The sequence below is a fragment of the Daldinia vernicosa genome, assembly GCF_022497035.1.
Source record: "Daldinia vernicosa strain CBS 139.73 unplaced genomic scaffold F5Y00scaffold_1, whole genome shotgun sequence".
Classification (NCBI taxonomy): domain Eukaryota; kingdom Fungi; phylum Ascomycota; class Sordariomycetes; order Xylariales; family Hypoxylaceae; genus Daldinia; species Daldinia vernicosa.
Genome location: NW_025953917.1, coordinates 915,811 through 936,918, shown reverse-complemented (window position 1 = coordinate 936,918; position 21,108 = coordinate 915,811). Strand labels below are relative to the sequence as shown.

Below are 21,108 nucleotides of genomic sequence, written 5' to 3'. Positions count from 1 at the left end.
ATGGGGTGGGGTGGGTAGTATAGTTCGATTACGATATAAAGAAAAGCGTACATCTTGTCTTCCTCGTAGCTAGTTTGAATGGCATCTTATATCGGTATATAAACAGTACAGTCAACAGTACAGTCGAGATCGCCGTAATATTCCAATATTATTGCCACTCCCTTAATCCGCGTTACAACCCGCGTTACAGCCCGCGTACGAACGTCCCAGGTAATTTGTTGGCATAATACACTCTTACGAGATTACCCTTTAGTACAGTGGTGTATGTTCGACACGTACTCAACTCGACCTTTCTCCATCTCTAAATACATGGCCCCTATATCTTCTTTCGTACAACGTATACATATTCCCATCATACGAATACATTTCTCCAATGCAACTACAATCTCTTTGCGGTCCTTCATTCATTAGCATCCGGTACAACAAAAGTAAGTCATGACTAATTTACCTCATCACAGAATTTATATCATATCGTGCATATTCTACGCGGTACATATTGTGTTATATACATCCTTACCAGCGATATATCGTCGCCTAACCTCTAGAGCGGTAGTCGCTTCGCGGAGAAGCATGAGTAATTAATTTACACAGGCGATCTAACATCGTACAGCGCAGCTCGCTCCATCTCGCCGAGGATACCGCTACCAGCCAGGGTCCACTTCTCGCTGACGTTCTTCTCGTCGACGCGCAGGCGAAGAATGCCGCTCGCAGCCCAGTATTCCATCAGCGCGCGGGCTTCCGGCTTGGAAACGCCGCGGAGGTTCAAGACCTTGACGCCCTTGAGAGCGTCGAACACGCGCTCGTCGTACTTGGCGAAGAACGGGTCGCGAGGCGGGATCGGCTCGCCGGCCTGTGCGGCAGCAGCTTGCTCTAGAGCCTTCTCCATCGACGGGATGACCAGGGTGTTGCCCTTGGTGCACACGCCCAGGATCGCCGCGCCGTTGGCAAAATTCGTCTTGCCGCCTAGGGCGTCCGTGAATAGGCGAAGTAAGCTCAGGTCGTGGCTGTGGATGAGCTCGAAAGCGGGCGAGCGGTAATCGCTGATGCGCATGATGTGGCTAAGGCCGTCAAGCGCAAACATTACCGGTGGACGGCCTGGTAGTAACAGTTCCTTCCAGAAGGCCTGGAATACGGGCCAGGCAAACTCGGGTTCCTTGGTAGCGTTGGCGAGGGCGGCGAGCGTCATACCTCGGTTCACCGAGATAGGGAGGTGCATGTGGTCTAGCTCGACCTTGTACTGTGATAAAATGGGCTGGTTGGCCTTGTAGATAGCCTGGAAGAGCTTGACGGTGTATACGGGCTGGGAGAACTGCTCAGAATTGGGTATGGGAGAATACTCAGTCGCCGCAGTGGTCAGTTCTTGCGCTGGATGTCCGAAGAGCGGTTAGCCTTGAATTATACCAGACTGAAGGGACTTTTGCTGTACCTTCCGGGATGTTAATTACAACCCATTTGTTTAAGAAGCCTGTTGCCAATCCTTGAAGCCCCAAGACACTTTTCCCCGACGCCCTATCTCCTGTAATAACCAGTCTCAGAGTCTCTTTCTTGTCGACAGCATCCGTGAGTTGCTTCGCCAGGTCTACCGTCTCCTTCCTAATTAACGTATGCGGCGACCGAAATAAGCCCCAAGTCTGCGTCGGCTTGAACGCCTCACTGGCCCTCAGTTGGTCTAACAGCACCTCCGGAAGGCTGAAAACCTGGCCTACGGAACTAGCGTCCACGACATTCTCGGCCGTCAATTCGCTAAGACCTGGTACTTCCAAGGCATTATTGTTGCTGAGCTGAACGCGCTTCCGAAATGCCTTTCTTTCCCCAGATACCGGCGGTTTACCCTTATCGGCTGTTCGCTTCTTCCTTCCCAATATTAACTTTTTACCGGTACGAACATGCCTTGAGAGGTTTGTTTCTTCCTTCTGGCCGGGCTTGGCTCTCAGTTGCGCCGAAGTGGTGAACGCTGCCGCTGCCGCTGGGGTCGACGGAGCTGGTAATAATGATGCTGGCACGAGTAGCCGCTGCGAGGGCCGTGCTAGACACCTCCAGCAATTCGAACTCGCCATTGCTAGTGCGGATCGAATTCGATTGTCGGTCCTCAGCGAATTTCCAACATCAGAAGCTCCAATATCAAAATCGCAAAAGAGCCCCAACTTTAGGTAAATTTTAGGAATTAAACCTCTGATAAAAGCATATCAACATATCAGCATATCGGTGCGGGTCACTTTCACAGTACGCAGGTACGAAGTGCATACCTCGCAGGAAGAGGTAGCTAACAAAAAAAGATAGCGGAGAAATTAGCACTCCGATCTGCTATCGATAAGTTCGATATGCCTGCGCTACCAGCATCTGACCAAAAATTCTTGGGAAGCGCAATTGGAACTTCATTTTTCTTTTGGTCTAATATCCCACTCACGCCGTTACAACATTACGACATTACAACGCAACGCATAAAAGATACAATCTAGCTACACAAGGAGGGTATTACTACCAGTTAAAATCTACGAAAGACTTATCACCAACTCATCCCGGTCAATTCCGACCACGAAACCCTCAACAATGGCCCCGCCATCTAAGCCAAAGCTCGACGTCGCCGTCACCAAGCCAACACCCTACACCTTCGACCTCGGGCTCCTCCTCGCCAACGATCCTAACCCGCTCTCCACATCCGTCCCGGAAGAAGTCGACTCCGCCGCTCTAGAAGCGCAGCTCGCCGCTACCGCCCGCGACGGTGCGCAAGCCCTCATCAACCAGCTCCTAACGACGCTCCCACTTGCCGCCACCACATCCGGCGTCTTGCTCACCCTACCTCATCCCACGACCCCTCTACCGCGTGAGAAGCCCCTACCAGCAGCCAAGCCCCCTACGAAATGGGAGCAATTCGCCGCGCGCAAAGGCATCAAGCCCAAGACGCGCGAGCAGCGACACGCCAAGTCCCAAAAGTACAACGAGGAGACGGGCGAATGGGAGCGCACGTGGGGCTACGATAAAGGTGGTGCTAAGAAGCGTCGTGAGGAAGGTATGGTTCAGCAAGACTGGCTTGTAGAGATCGACGAGAAAAAGGACCAGGAGGAAAAGGCCGCCAAGGATAAGAAAAAGAGGAGAAAAGCTTGATGGACTAGGATTGTGATGCAGAGAAGTAAATAGTAGACACGAGGCCTAGCAATTGCTAGGAGATGCAGACAGGTGAAAATGGCAACTTGAGGGGGCACTCTGTTGATACCCACGCATTTCGAGTCGCAATAGACAGGCAGGAGTTTGGCGTTTCCGGCATAAGACAGCAGGTTTCGCGGGTTTGGGCATATTTGTATTGGTATTGCGGATCTTTCCACCCAATGTATGGTACAGATTCTTTTCTAACCTTTCATATTCAAAAACTCCGTCGCTACGTTTTGTCCGACTCTCCTCCGCCCTTCTTCTACGCAACGAAGCGTTTGCCGTGTAGCTGTTGTGTTAGCACGCAAGGCGCATTGGCTATAGTAATTCATGCGCCGTTATCCAAGATCCACCACCAACTTATTTGCTACGACATAGTATGCCGGATAGATCGACGTGGAGCGTCTAGGCAATAGTAGGTGTTATGTACTTAGGTATGTAGCAGCGTAAGGCCCTTCATCTGGTTAGCTCTCTTGAAGGATCCGAGTTTGCGGTTGTTGAGAATCAAAAGACGATGCGCGCCGCCAATTCATAAAGCCTGATCGACTCAGGATAATCGTGAAACGCTAAGATATGAAGAAAATTTTGAAATCGTAAACGGAGCGTAATATCGTCAAAGAGCACCGCCAAGCCAAATGCTAACCACATTCACATCCTGGGGTATTATCAAGGCAAAACAGCTATCATCAGATCAGGATCAACCTATCCCCTACTCTCCAGTGCAGTATACCGTGACTTAAATCACCCCTTAATTATGAGAAGTTCATCGGGGAAAGAGGCTTGATAGGCGACAGCGGTCGTAGTTCTCGTTCCCCGGATCGTCGTACAGGCGCGTCATGCTCGCCGTTGACAGTCAACGAATTCGACGTTGAATATTTCGATATAGGTAGTCCTCCATTTGGTTGACCCACTGGTGCCGGCTTCTTTCTTATTCTCCCACTCTGGTGTTCGGCCGGGGGGGCCGATAATTTGCTGCTCTCAGACGAAGAAAGATTCCGATCATCATGGGCATCGCCTCCACTATGGCTCTGAGACTCTGACGAGTTCAATCCGCGAGGTAGTGGTTGTTGGAATAACTGATACTCTTCCTCGATATATCTAGCCTCGTTCCTACACCCTTGCCAACATAATCTCCAATCGCAGACAAGGAACTTAAAACAGAAGGCGTCGATTTTCATGCATGGTTGGAAACATATGCATAGATTGCGGAAGTCCATCTTATTTTTATCGGAATGTGCGAGAAGCAAGCTGAGATGGCATGTGATGGCAAAAAGGAGATAATAATTAAACGGTGACAAGTTGGAGAGCTCATCAATTAACAACTGGGGTACTTCCTCGGCGCCAGCGCACTCTCGGGAAATTCGCTCCTGGGCTTCCTTTGGGAATAGTTCGTCAGGGAGTTCACGAAGCCAGGCCTTGAACATCGAACCAATGATATTAATATCGTAAAGGTCGTTCTGTGCGAATAGATCGACATCGTATTCTATCATCAATTTAGCAAATAGCGAAATGAACCACGGCGGAATGGACAATCTACCTTCATCGAACTTCCTTTGCCATTTCTTAACCTGAGGGCCACTCCCAGGCACACGATAGAGGCCTTCAACCTCGGTTCCCTTAAGATTGAGATAATCAATCGCCCGCCAGGGGAAAGCCGGCATCCAAAATTCCGTCTTGTCCCGAGAATCTTCAAGCCTCTTAGATATCCTCGTCAACCGCGTCTGCTCGACCAATGGCAAATTGATAACCTTGAGAACGTAATGCTCGTCATCCACCCCATTATCTTTATCTGACGTACTGGCGCTACGGCCGCTTCTCCCAAATAATCCTTTGCTGATCATATCTGCTGCTCGGCTACCAGAACTTTTTAGACCGCTTAAAAATGTTGAACCGCTGCCGTTACTGTCCTTAAAAGAGGAAGGGTTGCTTCTATAATAGTCTTTATCGTGTCGATGTTCTTTGTTCCCTGGAACGTCTCGAGGAAGTGCGCGGTCGGCGGAATGATTACGTATAGTCGAATTCATCATGTTTCTAAAGGACCTCTCGTAGCCATCGGGATTCATGGGGGCCGTCTTCAAAGGCTGCAGGCCTGCCGGGGATGGGTCTCGCTCAGCCTCATGCAACGTGATTGTAATCGACTCCTTTGGGTTATGACCATCGTTATCCTTCAGCGACCTATTACGACCCAGAAGCGTGAAAGGGTTGGGTTTGTTCTTTTTCGATGAGTTGGTTTCTTGTTCATTAGTGGATGCCAACGAAACATCAGATCTGGATGGCAAGGAAGGGGTTGTTTTGTGGTTCGAGAGATCGGCGGCTGATAGGTCTAGATAGTTGGTGACGAACAAAGAATTAGCATCATGAGACTGGCGTAATACGTAACTGCACTAACTGCGCTTTCTTTGACTTCTAATTCGGCGTACCTGAATTTTTAGAATTTTTACTGGATACTCTACCCGGCATGACGGTCTTCTCCGTGCCGCGGGACATAGCCTCACTCGTCCCTGTGCTGTCCGTGTGGGTATGGTAAAGCTGATTGGTAGATCTTGACGACTTCCCAAAGCCGAAAAAGCGACTACCGCTTCTCGAGTGCTTCTCGTTTTCGGGACGAGGACATGTATCCGCAACAGTGGATGCAGTGTTGGAGGAGGGGAGGAGAGTTAAAGGTGGGAGTTCTGGCTCGTAGCGCTGGGGGGATTGGTGTCGTCGATTTTGAGCAACATGTACGCTTTCGGGAGGTTGCAGCGGCTGGGTTGGTTCAACAGGATAATCCTGATATTGCTGTGTCTGAGGTTTGCTAGGCGTGCTTGTGCTAAACTTCCCAAAGGGAGAACGAGGCGACTTGGGCGACTTAGAAGGCGTCGGGGAGATAATTTGAAGCGTAGGTTCACTCCTCGGTGTAGGGCGCGGGCTTGGTCTATCTGTTCCCAGGGCATTGGCATCTGAGTATGTAGGGGCGCTGGCGCTGGTACTGGAAGCGGAGTGCTGGCCCAAGGAATCCGAATCATCAGCCAGGGACAACGGATTGGGGACTGGCCTTCGGCGCATTATGGATGGTATGTATTCCCCTTATTGTCCTCCGGTCAAATACAAATCGGGGAATATCAGGGACGAGCCTGATTCGCTCTCTGCCGCAGGAGGACAGACTAAGTCGTGCGCGGTGGAATGCTGTAACAAATATTGGGGTATCAGATGGATCGTAGGAAGGATTAGCAAAGCGAAATAGGGCAGACTTGGTAATCTGCGACAAGAGGCGCCAGACCTAGGCCGATTAAGGGTATTTTTCTGGGAGGGGAATAATGGTATGGGGAAAGATATTGTACAACTATAAACTTTTAGAACTTGCTGGCGGCGACATACAAGAAAAAAGAAAAAAAAGAAGACCGCCCAAAGATCCAACTTTGAGATTTCCAAGGGAAAACTGAATTGGGGCTGAATTGAATATTCAGGATTGATCTGACGAATTGATGCCTCTGGGAGAGTTCTGGCAGCACGTACAGTAGCTGGCAGGGGATAACTGGTACCCACATCCACGGTTGTGTCGGTCGTCGTACCTGACGAGTTGCGAAAATGCGCTAGGTCTCAGGGGTTGATACGACGTACATGTAACTACATATCCAGATGTATCTACGTACCTCATATAATGGCAGTAGCAGAAAAGCTAAAATAGGACTCTAATGGAAGTTCGAACCTCCCGGATTAGGTACTCTTTCAGTTAAGTTGAGTAATAGAGGTAGGTATCACAAACTTCGGATTAGCTTTGAGCTTGTTTGAATTTCTCTTGCCCTTCTAAGTCTAGTCTACTTACTAGAGACAGAGAGAGAGAAGGCTTAGGACATAAGACATGACGAAGTAGTGATACCCTCACTTGAATATTACTTAATATGTATAAACCCAATTGCCGAAATACATGTAGTATTTATTGGCGAGCAAAGATGTTAGCCTGAAGATAGTACTACATACATAGATAGTATGTAATGTCAGATGTTGGAAAGTTACTTGCGGCATAATTTGGAAGTTAACCTTTTAAGATTTCACTTTAGCTCGATGTTCTTTGTTGTTAGCAAGATACCTAAGTATCTAAATGATCAAAACTAACCTTGTCCGTATTGCTCCTCCAGCAAATAAACAGGTATCTTCATACGATAGAAAGTATTGCACTGATATATTGAATATTCAGTTTCTAAAGCAGTATGGTCTCGGTATGTTTTCATAGAGGTTCGATTGGCCTATCGACCTATTGACCGCACATAACCGGGCTTGCCGGGGTCCACCTTACTTCACGTACTATATATGTAAAGGCGCGTAATAAGATTTTAAATCTGAAACAGGCTCTTACGCATAACCACACTTTCCATCGTACCCATATTTTCCTCCGCGAATGTGGCCAGACTTAGCGCTGCAGACTTAGTTTATTAGGCATCTACATACATACATACTAACAACACAGGTATGTACCTACATATGCATCTAGAGTATCTGATATGCAAGTAGATTTCAGCTGAACATTATAACAATGAGGATATATATTGTCGTAGTAACATTCATATTTTATACACCAGACATTCTTATATCTCACACATCGATTTACGTATGATAACCTCCGAGAAAGTCTCATGTTCCTGAGCGTAGTCTGTCTTACGTAGTCAAATTCTAATAATAGGCTCACATCCATACCTCACGAGGCGTTCGACGGAACATCCTCCCGATAATATGTACATTAATTCTTTAACAGATTCGCTCTATTCACCCCGAGTACATCATCCTCCATAATGCCCCGACGCTGACGATTCTCTTTTAGGTAGAGCACCGAAGCTTTCTGGTCTCACATTCGAAGGGGTAATATATGGCACATAAACTTGTAAGCCAAGAGGTATAAGACACAAACTACAAGGAGTAACCCAGATAAGTTACGGCCGCCGTAGTCGTATATGCGAGTCATGTACCATGCCATAAGCTCGGAACGCTAATAGCTTATGGTCTAGAATTAGAAACATATTAGGTTAGGTTGCTGGGAGATTCTTCAAAGCAAACACATGTATGGGTGCATTGTCTCTTCAATCTGCCTTCTTATCATCCATTTATTGCATGTCGACTATCCATATGTACATAACACATGTTAGAGCATGTTAGAGTACTCCGTATTGTACATGTGGCTAGGTTATAAGGTTAGGTAGTTCCACTACTCCAACTTGTCCCACCTAGCACGTGCTCTACCTATCGGGCGGGAGCTAACGGAACTTCAATGTTTGCACATGCAAAACATCTTTCTTCATTACCTACCTACCTCTTACATCTTCTTCAGTACCTCAGGTACACCTATTAGTTGTTATCACATTTAGCTTGCTACATGTCGGGAATTCAAGAACTTCCAGATGAGCTTCAGCTCGCAGCCGCAGCTCACGTCAAGTATATTCAAAGCTTAGACACGAAGAAGGATGAATATGAGTACTGGCTCACCGAGCATCTCCGTCTAAATGGACTATATTGGGGACTGACGGCGCTACATTTACTGCGACATCCCGATGCGCTCCCCCGAGGCGAGGCTATAGACTTTGTCCTCTCCTGCCAGCACGAAAGCGGCGGGTTTGGTGCCGCACCGGGGCATGATGCTCATATGCTCTACACGGTCAGCGCCGTGCAAATCTTTGTCCTGCTTGATGCCTTAGATGAGTTAGAGAAGCGTGGTAAGGGCAACGGTAAGGCTCAAGTGGGCAAATGTGAGTCAGCCAACTACGTCCCGGTTTTGCTCGCCGTCGCTGTCGCGCAAGGACTAACTTAGTCTTCAGTCCTGGCGGATCTTCAAAATCGGGAAACGGGCACATTTGCCGGCGACGAATGGGGCGAAGAAGACACAAGGTTTTTGTATGGCGCTTTGAATGCTCTCTCGCTCCTTGGCCTTTTGCATTTGGTCGACGTCAATAAAGCAGTTGACTATATTGCTGCCTGCGCCAATTATGACGGCGGCTACGGTGTTAGCCCTGGAGCTGAGACACATTCTGGTCAGATCTTTACTTGTTTGGCCGCTCTCTCCATTGCCGGGCGCAAAGATTTGATCGACGCTGATAAGCTGGGTGGCTGGCTCAGCGAAAGACAAGTCGCCTGTGGCGGCCTAAATGGGAGACCGGAGAAGAAGGAAGATGTGTGCTACAACTGGTGGGTACTGAGCAGCCTGGAAATGATCGGTCGTACGCATTGGGTTGATCGGGAGAAGCTGATCAAATTTACCCTGAGCTGCCAGGACAGCGAGCGCGGTGGACTATCGGACCGACCTGGTGACATGGTTGATATCTGGCACACGTTCTTTGGCCTGACTGGCTTAAGCTTGCTAAAGTATCCAGGTGTCGAAGCTATTGACCCTGTCTATTGCCTACCAAAGTACACTATAGACCGTGTATTTGGCAAAGCAGGATAACTGCACAGTAACTTCTAGCAAATATCCGCCCTGGTGATCTACTCATACACCTCGATCCCACACGTGAAATTTTCTTCTTTTTTTCTTTTTTTTTCTTCCTTTTTTCCCGCTCCTTGGGGCCTCGCCCGTCGGTGGAAGGCTAGTACTACCTTTTATTGCCTGCATAACCAGAGCCTGGTCAGAAAAACATCTCTTGCAATCTAATAACCTACTACTGTAAGTCTAAATGGTAGTTAGGATACAAGGCAAGAGTAGATAGATAGATCCTGAATGTCCTTCCTCTTGCTCATAGTTTATTTCACCATGACTAGAGGCATACGGGTTACACTCAGACATTTCATTCATGTTAATACAAGTTTCATACATTCTAGTTCCCCCCTGGGAATTTTCTCCATCGGCATTTACGTTCTATTCCATCTTTCACGATCTTCCAATATTTAGTTCTCGTTCAAGTCCATTCTCTACTTTGCTACCAGTATGGTACGTATATTTAAGTCTTAGCTGTCCGCTTCATGATTACTTTCAAGCCAGGGACTGTCAATTCGCATATTGACCCTTACATAACATCAAAAGCGGTATCTTTTAGTATTATTCACTCTGGCCTGATTGTGCGTGGCTGGTCAAGTTATGACCCGCGCGGCCTCCTTTCCAATATTAGAATAGTAATGTGCCCCTATATACACCTAATATCACCTTATGCGCTATCCTTCTTTCTCTGTCCACAGTAGAAGCCAAGCCCATAGTCATCCGTAGTAAAGGTGATCTTTGAGCCCTTGGGGAAATAGAAAACATCGCCAGGGACAGCGTGCACTTTGTTGCCCGTTTCATCGCTTATATCAAAGCTACCCTCAACAATCACCTTCACTATAGTATCACGGATCCATCAGTCAATTGATTATTTACATACCTTTTTTCGAAGGAAACTTACTCTCGTGATACGTATACTCGTATACAAGCGGTGTTCCCTTCTCCAAACGGTAGAACCCAGCCGAGATAGGTTTCGTGGGGTCAAGATTCTCACTGTTGTCTGGTTAGAGAAGAGACGTGCGATGGCCTATGGCAGAACTTACGACGTCGCAACATCTCCTAGGAATGCGTTTTCGTTTGCGATTAGCGGCGGCTTGGTACTCTGCGCATTAGAGTAGTAGGACATTGGAACAGGACCTTTTGCGGTCGAGTCCGTCTTTGATTTGGCCTTGCTAATAAAAGATCCCATATTGTAAATGGATCAACTGTCCCAGAATGAATCCTTTAGTGCTCTTTAATGAGACTCGAATTTTTAGAAAAGATGTATATATAGGCCTCTATCTATACTATCGAGATATCTAGGGGTCGCTGATGTATAGCAAGCTTCGTATCCCGAACTCGGCCACAACAGCTTTCTCCACTCCGGTTCACTACCTCCGGTCAGGAGATAACAGAATACCGACTTACATTTTCCTATAGCACAACTCGAATTGAGATGGGGAACTTGTAACTAGCTATGTTCCTGTTTGCGGTCTATTCAGTGTCTCTGGTTGGGCGCCCGTCCCTGCATTATCTCGTCCAGCTCCAAGATCCGCATCCTATCTACCCCAAATTTAGGTATCCATCCCGATTGGACGGGGATGGTTCGGCATCGCGCGTAGATAAGCTATACTTTACCTGCATCCTCGAATTGCGGAGTTCGTGATCGTCGCTATCCTCCGCTAGCACTATCACTTTGAGACTTTTTGGGATACTGGCCTATACACATCTCGGTATCGCCACTCAACTTCCCCCGCACGTGCATCTGTAATATGCCATCGACAGATCCCCATTACAGCATCATTCGGTTGACTTCAACATATATCTTCATACATGATATTGCGAATTTACTCGCTATAATTGTTCTCAATTTCTAACCAGCCAGGTAATGATATTGTGCTTTGTAACATGCCTAAGTTACCACTTACACCTCGTTAACATGACGATCGGTATACTTAATCTTTGCTATAAATAAATCATCTCCTTTCTAATTGTCTACATGTTCGATGTCAAAGAAACCGCGCTAGGAGTTGAATAGGGAATGATGGTTAACCATTGAGAATTAAACAAGAATTAAACGCCATGATTACAATACTCATCCAAGTCTAATTACTCCGTCGGGACCGGCGACTTCGAAATGCCCATCTCCACCAACACCTAAGGATTTTAGATTAAGAAGTACCAAGGATGATCGAAAGTCTGCCCTAACAGTAAACCACTCACCCTCGGCCTCGCGGCCTTCTTTTAGCGTCACCAACAGGCAGGTCTTATCTTGCATAGTCTGTTCATCAAGAATGACTAGGTGCCCAGAAACAATCCCGTGCCTGAGATCGAAATGCTTACGGGAAAACTTGAAGACATCTTCAATGCCCCAGCCGTGAAAAAGATATGAAGTTGGTTTTCCTACTGGTGCTCTCGTAGGCTTCGTGATAGCCTCGACGTCGAGAGTATCGACTAATACAGCTATTTCATCATAATTAGCGTGGTCCTTAAGGGGGTTCATGTCGAACGGTTGAGACTGTAGTCAAACACGTACCAATCCAATCCACACCCTCAAGCTCTGGCGCACCCAAGCTCCGCGTAAAGAATTCGTCTAATACCTATTGATTCATAATTAGTAAACTGCCGATTTTCCTACCAGGTTTCACACACTTCTTCAGATATAGGGGTTGTACAGAATACAGGGATGGTATCTTGTAGGCTGTCTGAATTTGTCATATTCAGCGAGCTATTGATTGGGAAGTTGGGTAAATAAAGCCTTGGGTGGCTGGTTCGTTTATATGATAGGATTGAGTTATATCGAATTAATCGGAGATGATCTGCTAAATATCGGAGACTTTGTAGAAGTCGTAGTAAATTCATTAGGTCATATGATAAGCGCCATGATAGAATCTCAACGTTAGTTTACGAGATGAAAGTACTTTGTGGTATACTTGATTACACCCAGTCCTCCCTAGGTACAGTGCTCAGGATAGACTTGCTAATTTGGCTATAACCTGTCAAAGACTACGAGCACGGATTATTTCACTCGAGTATAGAAGGTACCTAATGCATGGAAAATCGACTTCTAACCTCTGTGGCTTAGAATAGGGACATTGTTAACAGATACGCGTCAAAGAATTATTAACACATGAATTGAAAATTAGAGGAGGGATTTTCTCGTTTGGACTTGTTTACTGGCAAGTGTAGACTGGACAGAGACAAAGCACCCCCTGGGTACCTATTACCTAAGGGATCAAATACATAACCATATTGTCGACTTTAGTTAAATGAACCACCAGTATGGTTATCCAGGCCCTCCTTAGATCTTGTATTACTTTCGGTTCGAAGGTACGATTTTTCTAGCATTGGAATCGCTGTTGCTTCACCCAGTTGCACATCACCTGGCCGACACAACCGCAACACTTACACGCCTATACCATCTCATTAGCAGACTACACGGAATTTGGGTTTCCTTGCGTACCTTACCTTTTTAGCTCGTTCGTCATTATTCGCCCCGCCGATACATGATAGTGTTTGATTGTCCCGAAACCGGAATTGATTGTAGCAGGCATTGGCGTTGATGACATCGGCGCAATCATCTGTTGCCGCAAGCTCTCGACTACATTCAGGGACTTGTTGGCCCAGAATCAAGGAGAACCAGAATGATGTGAGCACGAAGGGGACTTTCATCGTGAGGATTGTGAGGTAATTCGTTCTCAAAGCGATTATATGCACAAGGAACGGAATTTAAGGCTGTCTGGCAAATTTGTCCACAGGTAGAAATTGAAAGCACTCTGTGAATGGGCTAGATAGCATCAGAGCAGATATACTAGTTGAGATCTTGAATATCATTTACCACCATGTAATGTCTCGGTGTAGTTTAATTGCCACTTTAGCCGGACATGCCAGTTATGATTGGAGCTACAGCGCCGAGCTTCATGAGGTAAGAGACAGCTAAGAATTGATCGTCCGTCGTCATTCGCCAAGAATAGCAACTTTTTTCATATTATATGACAACTATAGTGCGGGGAGTGTGAAGAAAGGGGGGCGGGATTCATGATTCCGGTCTAATAAAAGATATCCCAACACATGGGTCTGCTGTAACCCGGGAGATATTTATTTCGAATTTCGAAGTTTCATTGAATTCATCTCCTTGAGCCAGCATTCCCACCGGCATTGATAAGTTCCTAATATATATGTACTGGTGCAGCCTTACTAAACATTACGAGGCATAATGATAGAGTTATACATATATTATCATTGTCTTGGGTAAAGTACAGAACAATAAGTAGTAAGGGATAGGGTCTTATACGAACAAATGTGCATATTTTAAAAGGGACAGGAAAGAAAATATTATCTACCGAGTAGCCACTAGAATCAACATGAAAAATACGTCAAAGGTAGTAAATTACTGGACAAGGCTACCCACCGTCCGTCTACCGAAGTTCTGGGCAATGTTAAATTCATGTTCAAGTCCCGAACCAGTAACCCTTCTCCACATTAACCGGAATCAAAGCTAGACGGGTTCGCCTATCGAAATGCTCTCCGATATTAATGAGTAATATCCTCCGAGACCGAAAATTAAGATGGGTTTTCTGTCGGGTGTGGGTGAGACGGCAATAGTTTACGGAGTAGGAGATGACCGTCATGGTCAAGACCATAACTACCTCTCTATTACTTACCTAGTTATACCTTTCTAACTTCGATTTCGGTTCTAGGTCCAGTGCTGACTCGGAATCAACAGCTTGGGAAGCGAGATCAAGATGCTGATTAACATTTTCGCCGCTGCTTTGGGGCTATTTGCGCCTGCGAGCGCACTGCTTCGATTCGGCTGCTCGGGTTTGACCGTCCAGCGCCTAGATCCCTTGGTCAACCCAGGCATGAATCCATCTGCTCATCTCCACCAGATTATTGGAGGCGTATGTTTACCCTATTTATCGAGCTCGTGATTTTATTTTATCCTACCTAGTGGCTAATAGTATAAAGGATTCTTTCAATGCGTCGATGCCTCCTGAGACACATGATCTCGCCGCGCTTTCAACTTGTACCACCTGCCAGTTCACAGAAGATCTTTCCAACTACTGGACTGCTGTCATCTTCTACCGTGGCAAGAATGGTACTTTCAAGAGGGTTCCGCAGATGGCCCAAGCAGGCATGGAAGGCACGCAGGGCGGAATGGTGAGTACGGATCGAGCGTAATGGCTCTATGATAACTGTCTAATTCACTACAAAGGTTGTTTACTACATGACTGATGCCCTATTCGATACTGCTCAAAAATCTACAGTCACAGCTTTCAAGCCTGGCTTCCGTATGCTCGTTGGCGACTCAACCTTCCGTGACCGCGAGGAGGCCAGGAAGTGGCGCCAATTAACTTACATCTGTATGGAGAATCAGGGCACCCGTGCTCCTGAGAGTATCGGGTTCCCTACGAGGCCTTGCCCTGGGGGTATAATGGCAAACCATCGCTTCCCTACGTGAGTATTCTACACGTGTGTATATGTTGAAATGATCTGACGAAGTATAGTTGCTGGGACGGCAAGAACCTAGATTCTCCTAACCATCAAGACCACGTCGCGTACCCCGAGAGTGGTACTTTCGAGTCGGGTGGCCCGTGTCCTTCTACGCACCCGGTCAGGCTCCCTCAAATACTTCTCGAGACGGTCTGGGACACCAGGGCCTTCAACGACCCAGCAGACTTTGCCGACGGCAAGCAGCCCTTCGTCTGGTCGACGGGTGACGCTACTGGCTATAGTAGCCATGCCGACTACATGTTTGGCTGGAAGGATGATTCCCTCCAAAAGGCCATGGATGGGCACACGTACGTCTCTGCTCCGATGCTCAAGACGCAAAGTATTTCCCAGCAGAATAAATGCAAAGTTCCCGATATGGTGGGAGAGGATATCGATAGCTGTAAGTAACAGAATATGCTTTCAAAGGTTGGGATTAGGTATCTAATTTCTCATAGGGTTGACTGCCCTACCCGGTGCAAATCCGGTTATGTAGGAAACGATTCTTAGGATACCTACGAAGTACGGGCTACGGGAAACGGACAATTTGGCGCGTGATCTACCTACCAGTTAATTTCTTATCAATTTGGCAAACTCTGGAAGTGTTCTTCGTTGCTTAGGACGTATTCTGATTTGATTTAATGGCGTTAGTGACATTTACAAATCTAAGTCCCTCGAGGAACAAACCGCATTGATTAAAAATGTACGCCTTCTTATTGGCTCAATTATCTCACCTTTACACGTCTTCGACCTCATGTTTCTTTGTGGATCAGACGGACGTTGAAAAAGGTGGCACCCCTATCAGGATACTAATACTGTCAGTAGAGGCGCGCCAGTTATTTAGACGCCTTTATGTAGACTTTTCGAATGACGATGCAATAATAGGTACCTAAATAGGCTGGTAGGTAATTCATGTCAACCTATTTTAGTACCGCTGCTATAAATACTACTGATAGTAAATTTTGACTGGTTACTAAGTCGTTAGCCTCTATTTTAGCCCCTATTTATTGTTCAGAAATCAACAACGGTATATGTAGCAGGATAAGGTAATTAGATACAAAGAAATACCAGCTGAATTATTTAGATTACGGGGAAAACACACTGGGGATCATGGTCATGATGTTGTCTTGTGGTTCAGGGGGAAGGAACCACGGACACGTTGAAGAAGCATCTAACGTACCTAGGTACATACATGTAGGTAAATGACAGGAGGATCAGGTATGTTAATATGCGATCTTGAACTATTTAAATGCGCTTGTGATTTTAGTCTAAATTACTAACGACTTGTTAGAACCCCTTAATCATCATTGGTTTTTTTTTTTTCTTTTTTTTAAAGATATCAGATTTCCGTGGCTGGTGGGTATAGCTCAGCACTTAATGCAGCGCTGTAGTAAATTATTACTGTATGAGGGAAGCCAATGTTATATAGTTTTTTAAACTAATTGATTACTAAACTAGTTGCCTACGAGAATATAGTTTAGAACCTAGCAAAAATAAAAAATAACTGAGTCCATCAAGATCGCCACCTGACATCTTCATACCTTACAACTGCCAACGATATCTTCCGGCTTCGATCCTCTTCTTTTCTCACTAGCTCCTAAGGCAGTACCTGTGGTTATGGTGCCTAGGTACGTTAGTATCATGTAACTCCACGCATGAAAGAGAATAAATAAAATCTTAGAGATGCCCTGATCACGTAAATACAACAGACACCTTCTACAGTAGAGAGGCCCCGTAGTCCCAAGATTCCCCCTATATTGTTGATTTTTCTACAGCACTATGTTGTTCTCTTAGCTGCCTACATGTAGGTACCTTAGGTACTTATCATCTTCTAGAAGTGTGGTTGCCTGATCTCTCTCTCGCACCTTCCTCATCTACCTAGAGGTAACCTTAGGCATGTACGTTATGGTAGTTTGCAATGTTACTGTATCAAATCAGTACACACACAAGCATAGGCCATATTATCTTTCAGCGCAAGAGATGCCTGTAAGGGCAAGCTAGAATCACCTTTTACTTCTGTATTGATTCTACCTTAGGTACATACCTGCATAGAGCTATGTAAAGCTAAGTACCTACATAAATGTAAATAATACATACATGCATGTCTCATGGTTGATTTAGGTTTTAGGTTCAATTGGAAGCGACGACGTTGATTAGGAAAGCACTTTGCCTTATGTACCAGACTACTTCATACATTTTGTCAAAATATTGGCAGTTGCTAGGCGTTGAATCCAGCAGCCGCCATCCATATAATGCAACCTCCTCCTCCCTCGCATTACAACAACTTTTGTGTCCCAGCCTCTACCCCTTCTTCACCTTTTACCAGGTAGTCCCGCCTATCAAACAACACAGATCAACCAAGGCGGATGTCGACACATCCAACGGCCTTATCTTCCTCAAGTTACACAGGGCTGATCTAGGAGTCAACACCTTCTTCACACTTCCTGCGGAAAGAGTTCATAACAACCAGAGTAAGTGACCACTCAACATCGTTGGATTCTTTTTTTCTTTTTAGCTTTCTCCTTTGAGATACCTCAATTCATGACATGTTAATTCACAAGAGCACAACACCTCGTCCTCCTCTAACTCTTCCAACTCCTCTGAGACAGCCATTCCCACTCTCCTAATTTTGCTTCATCCTCTCTCATTTTACCTCCTGCTCTATTATCATCTATCTGCCTTATACGAAAAACATTCTATCCTGGGTCGGAATCGCGAAATTTGGTCACATATCACCACACTTCCATACTCCAGCCATACTCCAACAAGCAGTTATTTACGATATCGGACCCCCATATCTTCATTCGATTTTCCCACCGCCCTGAATCAAATGATACCCCAACCTTGCCTTGGTCATATCACCCTAATTCATCTGATATATCCTTCCTTCATTTGAGTGGCCACTTTTCTACTACCACTTACTGGACGCCTCCTTACATATTTCGGACGGCCGCAATTCGGACGGAGATCATATCATTGGAGATTTGAATTGCTCTACACCATCTACAAGCGATAGAAGATTCAGGCGGATCACTAATTAGTAATTCAGCAGTTTTGACTCCTCAACCAGAGAATCAGTCCCTCTGGTTAAGATATAGGACTGCGACTCAACCGCCCAAGAGATCCGAACCTTACCCCTTGACCAAGGTCGTGGTATCTAGATTCTGCATACCAACCTTGCGACACAATACAACCCCGGTAGTTCGACGCAACTACTGGTCGATCTATCTCAACATCAGCTAATAGTAGCTAGGAAAATTAATCTTTGGTGTTATTGACGATCCCATTTCACGAATTCTCGATACTTATTACCGTGATTGCGGATCCCCCAAGGCCATTGGCAAAGACTCGATAGGAAGATTCATTGAAATCCTTCCCTTGCAGACACATTGGGCTGGTCCCTCGTCTGACCTTTATTGGCCGCTTCGAGTTAAATATCGACTCGTACTTAATAGAGGCGTGACCTTCTAGGTATGTAGAACTTCCGAGTTTCTCTATATTCAAACTTTGAGGAATTGCTCCTGCGGGAAGTTTAAATACTTCATTTTCCTTGTATCCTTGAATTTGACCGTTAGGACTTGGTGTGCTCCTTGTTTAGGTTCCGCCTTCTCCCTTGGTCTAGTCGGTTCTTTTCTTAGGTACTGTCTTTTGACCTTGGCAGCCTACTCTCCCCGTTTCCCGTCCAACATATTGTCCGTTCACCTGGAAATGCTACGAACATATATATATATATGGTGTTTACCGTGGCGTCTGGGTTGTTCCCCGGTGCACGATATGGCCTAAAAGCTACTATTGATGGCCGTATTTTATCACTCCAGTGTTCATCAAATATAATGATAACACCAAACTTTATAATAAGAGCCAAACCACTAACTCGTTTATTTTATAGGAGATGGCATCCTATTCGCGTCAAGCCTACATTGCTGAAGACCCCGGTGGGGTGCTCCGTGATATTGAAGTCGACGAGGAAGCAATGATGTCCCCGCATCGAGTCGATCAAGGAGGCATCCCGCTCGTCTGCTACGCCTGCGAAAAAATTCCAACCTTCTCTGACCTTTCCCATCTGATCACCCATGTCAGCTCAAAGGCGCACCTACTGGAGCTTTATAACCTACGCATCAAGAGTTATGGCAACGAAGCGTGCGCTGCTCAAGCTCGCAAGTTCGAAATCTGGAACCAGACATACAACATTGACCAGTTGGTTCGGCAGCGTATGGAGGCAAGGGACGAGAAAGGTATCCAGCCGCAGCGACGTGGCAATACCCATAGAGACGAGGCTCCCGGTCGATCAACAGCACGTCGTGGCACCCGCGGTACCCGTGGTCGTCGCGGTAATGCGGTAAGTCTTATTTTGACTTGATAGTGAACTGATGTTCTGACGTGCTACGTGTTGCAGAACTCCCGTGGTCGCAGTCGCAAAGTTTCTGATCTTACAGATATCAAACACGAGCCGGATGATGGCATGAGCTTTGGAGATGGCTATGAAGACCTACAAGGCCCTTCAATTCATTCTTGGCAAACTAACCTTAACCCGCTCATGTCCCAAGAGAATGATATCGATCTGGCAACCCAGGGAAGCTTTGAAGACTGGGGAGGCGAGGAGGACCTAGTGAAATATGAGTCCTCAGAGGCTGAAAGTTCCTACCCATCGGAGAACCTCACCGAAGTCACAGAGGTTAACGATGCCGATACGGGTAGCCTTAGCCTCAAGGGCGTGGTATATCCTGGCATGGGTCTCTTTGATGCCGCCAAGGAGGAACAACGGCGCAAGAGAAACCAGCGCAAGCCCCCTGCTGTTCTTCTGCAACTGGAAATTAACTCGACCATGGTCACAACGCGAGAAGATGTATATGATTTGAATCTCAACTACATACAATCTAGGGATGTTTATGATGATCCGTCCATCGATGGGAGCGAGGTAAGTGGAGAGGAAGTCGCAGCTTGGTATAGCAAACTCACTAATATGTAGTGTGAGGATGAGGACGATGTAGAGAGAAAGCCTAGACGTCGAGGCGCCCAAACCCATGCGACGTTAGTCTCCAAGAGGGGCAAACAGCGTACTTCATCTCGTGATACTCGCACCACACGTACTACTCGAGCAGCGGCACAAGCTGCACAACGGTTCACATCGACAGAAGACTTCATTCCGCCAGCGCACAGTCGAACTTTGAACGCCGGGGGGAGGATTGCGAGATCTGCTTCAAATTGCGGTTCGGTGTCACAGGCTCAGCTACCCCTTCATAATCATGGGTTTCAGGGAGAAAGTAGCGTAATCCACGATCCTTTGGTTTTGGACCATGACCTAGGTTGGATTCTATCCCAAGAATTTGCCGGTGACACTCCGGCTGATATTGAACAACAGATGTCGCCGACACCCCCCCTGGTAGACGAAGGCGGCAGTGAGTCATTAATATTGTCCCAATTCGCGTATAATGGGCTCACATACATTGACAGTCAAGACCGTCTACCCGGCCTTGCCTTGCGACCAGGCAATCCGAATCTGTCGTTTGCGTCTCCAAGTCCTAGTTTCAAACGATCCTCATCGCATTTTCTTGGAAAGGAGAATGATGGCCTAGCACGAAAACCGCCGGTCGCATCCTCGAACCCCTATTTACAGTCCATCAATTCTACTCACAGTGAGAATTATAACCCGCTTTATGTCCAACCTCAAGATGGACTTGCGTTTCGCATGTACGATACGTACGAAGAGGACGTAAAGCCGGTAACAGGTTTCCACCCCGTCAATAGTCACGATGGGTTCAACTCTTTGCAGATGCAGGCTCATCATAGCGCAACATATGCCCCCAACCAGACCGGTGCTGACGATTTCGAAATTTAGAATATTGCAGCTATTTGGTACAACCTGCACGTCTCGGGTCATGGTCTAGAGAATACCACTTATGTTCTCTTCTTAAACGAAATAAGCAACATATCATCAACTGGCCTTGAACACATCATCCTCTAACCTTCGAAAAGGGAAAAGTGCGTAATCTCGGGGTAGTAAAAGCACTGGTACGTTCCCTCTTTTTGACAAGAACTAGTACTATCACAGG

General features: G+C 46.4%; 8 protein-coding genes across 8 annotated transcripts; 4 read left to right on the top strand and 4 right to left on the bottom strand.

Annotated features, from left to right (window-relative positions):
- Positions 1-415: 415 nt before the first annotated feature.
- On the bottom strand, positions 416-2,135 carry F5Y00DRAFT_222843 (mitochondrial ribosomal protein). The gene is made up of 2 exons (XM_048005789.1): positions 1,427-2,135; positions 416-1,365 (listed from the first exon to the last, which is right to left on the bottom strand). The coding sequence occupies exons 1-2, from the start codon at positions 2,055-2,057 to the stop codon at positions 584-586; spliced, it is 1,413 nt and encodes a 470-aa protein (XP_047870263.1). The 5' UTR covers positions 2,058-2,135; the 3' UTR covers positions 416-583.
- Positions 2,136-2,368: 233 nt separating this feature from the next.
- Positions 2,369-3,502, top strand: F5Y00DRAFT_5235 (ribosomal biogenesis regulatory protein). The gene has a single exon (XM_048013765.1). The coding sequence runs from the start codon at positions 2,551-2,553 to the stop codon at positions 3,103-3,105; it is 555 nt and encodes a 184-aa protein (XP_047870262.1). The 5' UTR covers positions 2,369-2,550; the 3' UTR covers positions 3,106-3,502.
- F5Y00DRAFT_5264 (uncharacterized protein) lies at positions 3,503-6,341 on the bottom strand. Its single transcript, XM_048013769.1, has 3 exons — positions 5,568-6,341; positions 4,685-5,470; positions 3,503-4,630 (listed from the first exon to the last, which is right to left on the bottom strand). Exons 1-3 carry the CDS (start codon positions 6,190-6,192, stop codon positions 3,900-3,902), a joined length of 2,142 nt encoding a protein of 713 aa, XP_047870261.1. The 5' UTR covers positions 6,193-6,341; the 3' UTR covers positions 3,503-3,899.
- A 1,874-nt stretch (positions 6,342-8,215) lies between these two features.
- Positions 8,216-10,009, top strand: F5Y00DRAFT_222840 (geranylgerany transferase type II beta subunit). Its single transcript, XM_048005788.1, has 2 exons — positions 8,216-8,864; positions 8,934-10,009. Exons 1-2 carry the CDS (start codon positions 8,495-8,497, stop codon positions 9,557-9,559), a joined length of 996 nt encoding a protein of 331 aa, XP_047870260.1. The 5' UTR covers positions 8,216-8,494; the 3' UTR covers positions 9,560-10,009.
- A 16-nt stretch (positions 10,010-10,025) lies between these two features.
- F5Y00DRAFT_5212 (uncharacterized protein) lies at positions 10,026-10,860 on the bottom strand. Its single transcript, XM_048013762.1, has 3 exons — positions 10,630-10,860; positions 10,488-10,579; positions 10,026-10,423 (listed from the first exon to the last, which is right to left on the bottom strand). Exons 1-3 carry the CDS (start codon positions 10,773-10,775, stop codon positions 10,254-10,256), a joined length of 408 nt encoding a protein of 135 aa, XP_047870259.1. The 5' UTR covers positions 10,776-10,860; the 3' UTR covers positions 10,026-10,253.
- Positions 10,861-11,660: 800 nt separating this feature from the next.
- F5Y00DRAFT_267559 (uncharacterized protein) lies at positions 11,661-13,237 on the bottom strand (the record flags this gene model as incomplete). Its single annotated transcript, XM_048012089.1, has 3 exons — positions 11,661-12,028; positions 12,102-12,165; positions 13,034-13,237. 3 exons carry the CDS (start codon positions 13,235-13,237, stop codon positions 11,661-11,663), a joined length of 636 nt encoding a protein of 211 aa, XP_047870258.1.
- Positions 13,238-14,310: 1,073 nt separating this feature from the next.
- F5Y00DRAFT_256821 (uncharacterized protein) lies at positions 14,311-15,551 on the top strand (the record flags this gene model as incomplete). The annotated part of the gene is made up of 5 exons (XM_048010473.1): positions 14,311-14,466; positions 14,534-14,725; positions 14,781-15,022; positions 15,073-15,458; positions 15,514-15,551. The coding sequence occupies 5 exons, from the start codon at positions 14,311-14,313 to the stop codon at positions 15,549-15,551; spliced, it is 1,014 nt and encodes a 337-aa protein (XP_047870257.1).
- A 3,396-nt stretch (positions 15,552-18,947) lies between these two features.
- Positions 18,948-20,955, top strand: F5Y00DRAFT_267554 (uncharacterized protein; the record flags this gene model as incomplete). Its single annotated transcript, XM_048012088.1, has 3 exons — positions 18,948-19,394; positions 19,452-19,973; positions 20,025-20,955. The coding sequence occupies 3 exons, from the start codon at positions 18,948-18,950 to the stop codon at positions 20,892-20,894; spliced, it is 1,839 nt and encodes a 612-aa protein (XP_047870256.1). The 3' UTR covers positions 20,895-20,955.
- Positions 20,956-21,108: the final 153 nt, after the last annotated feature.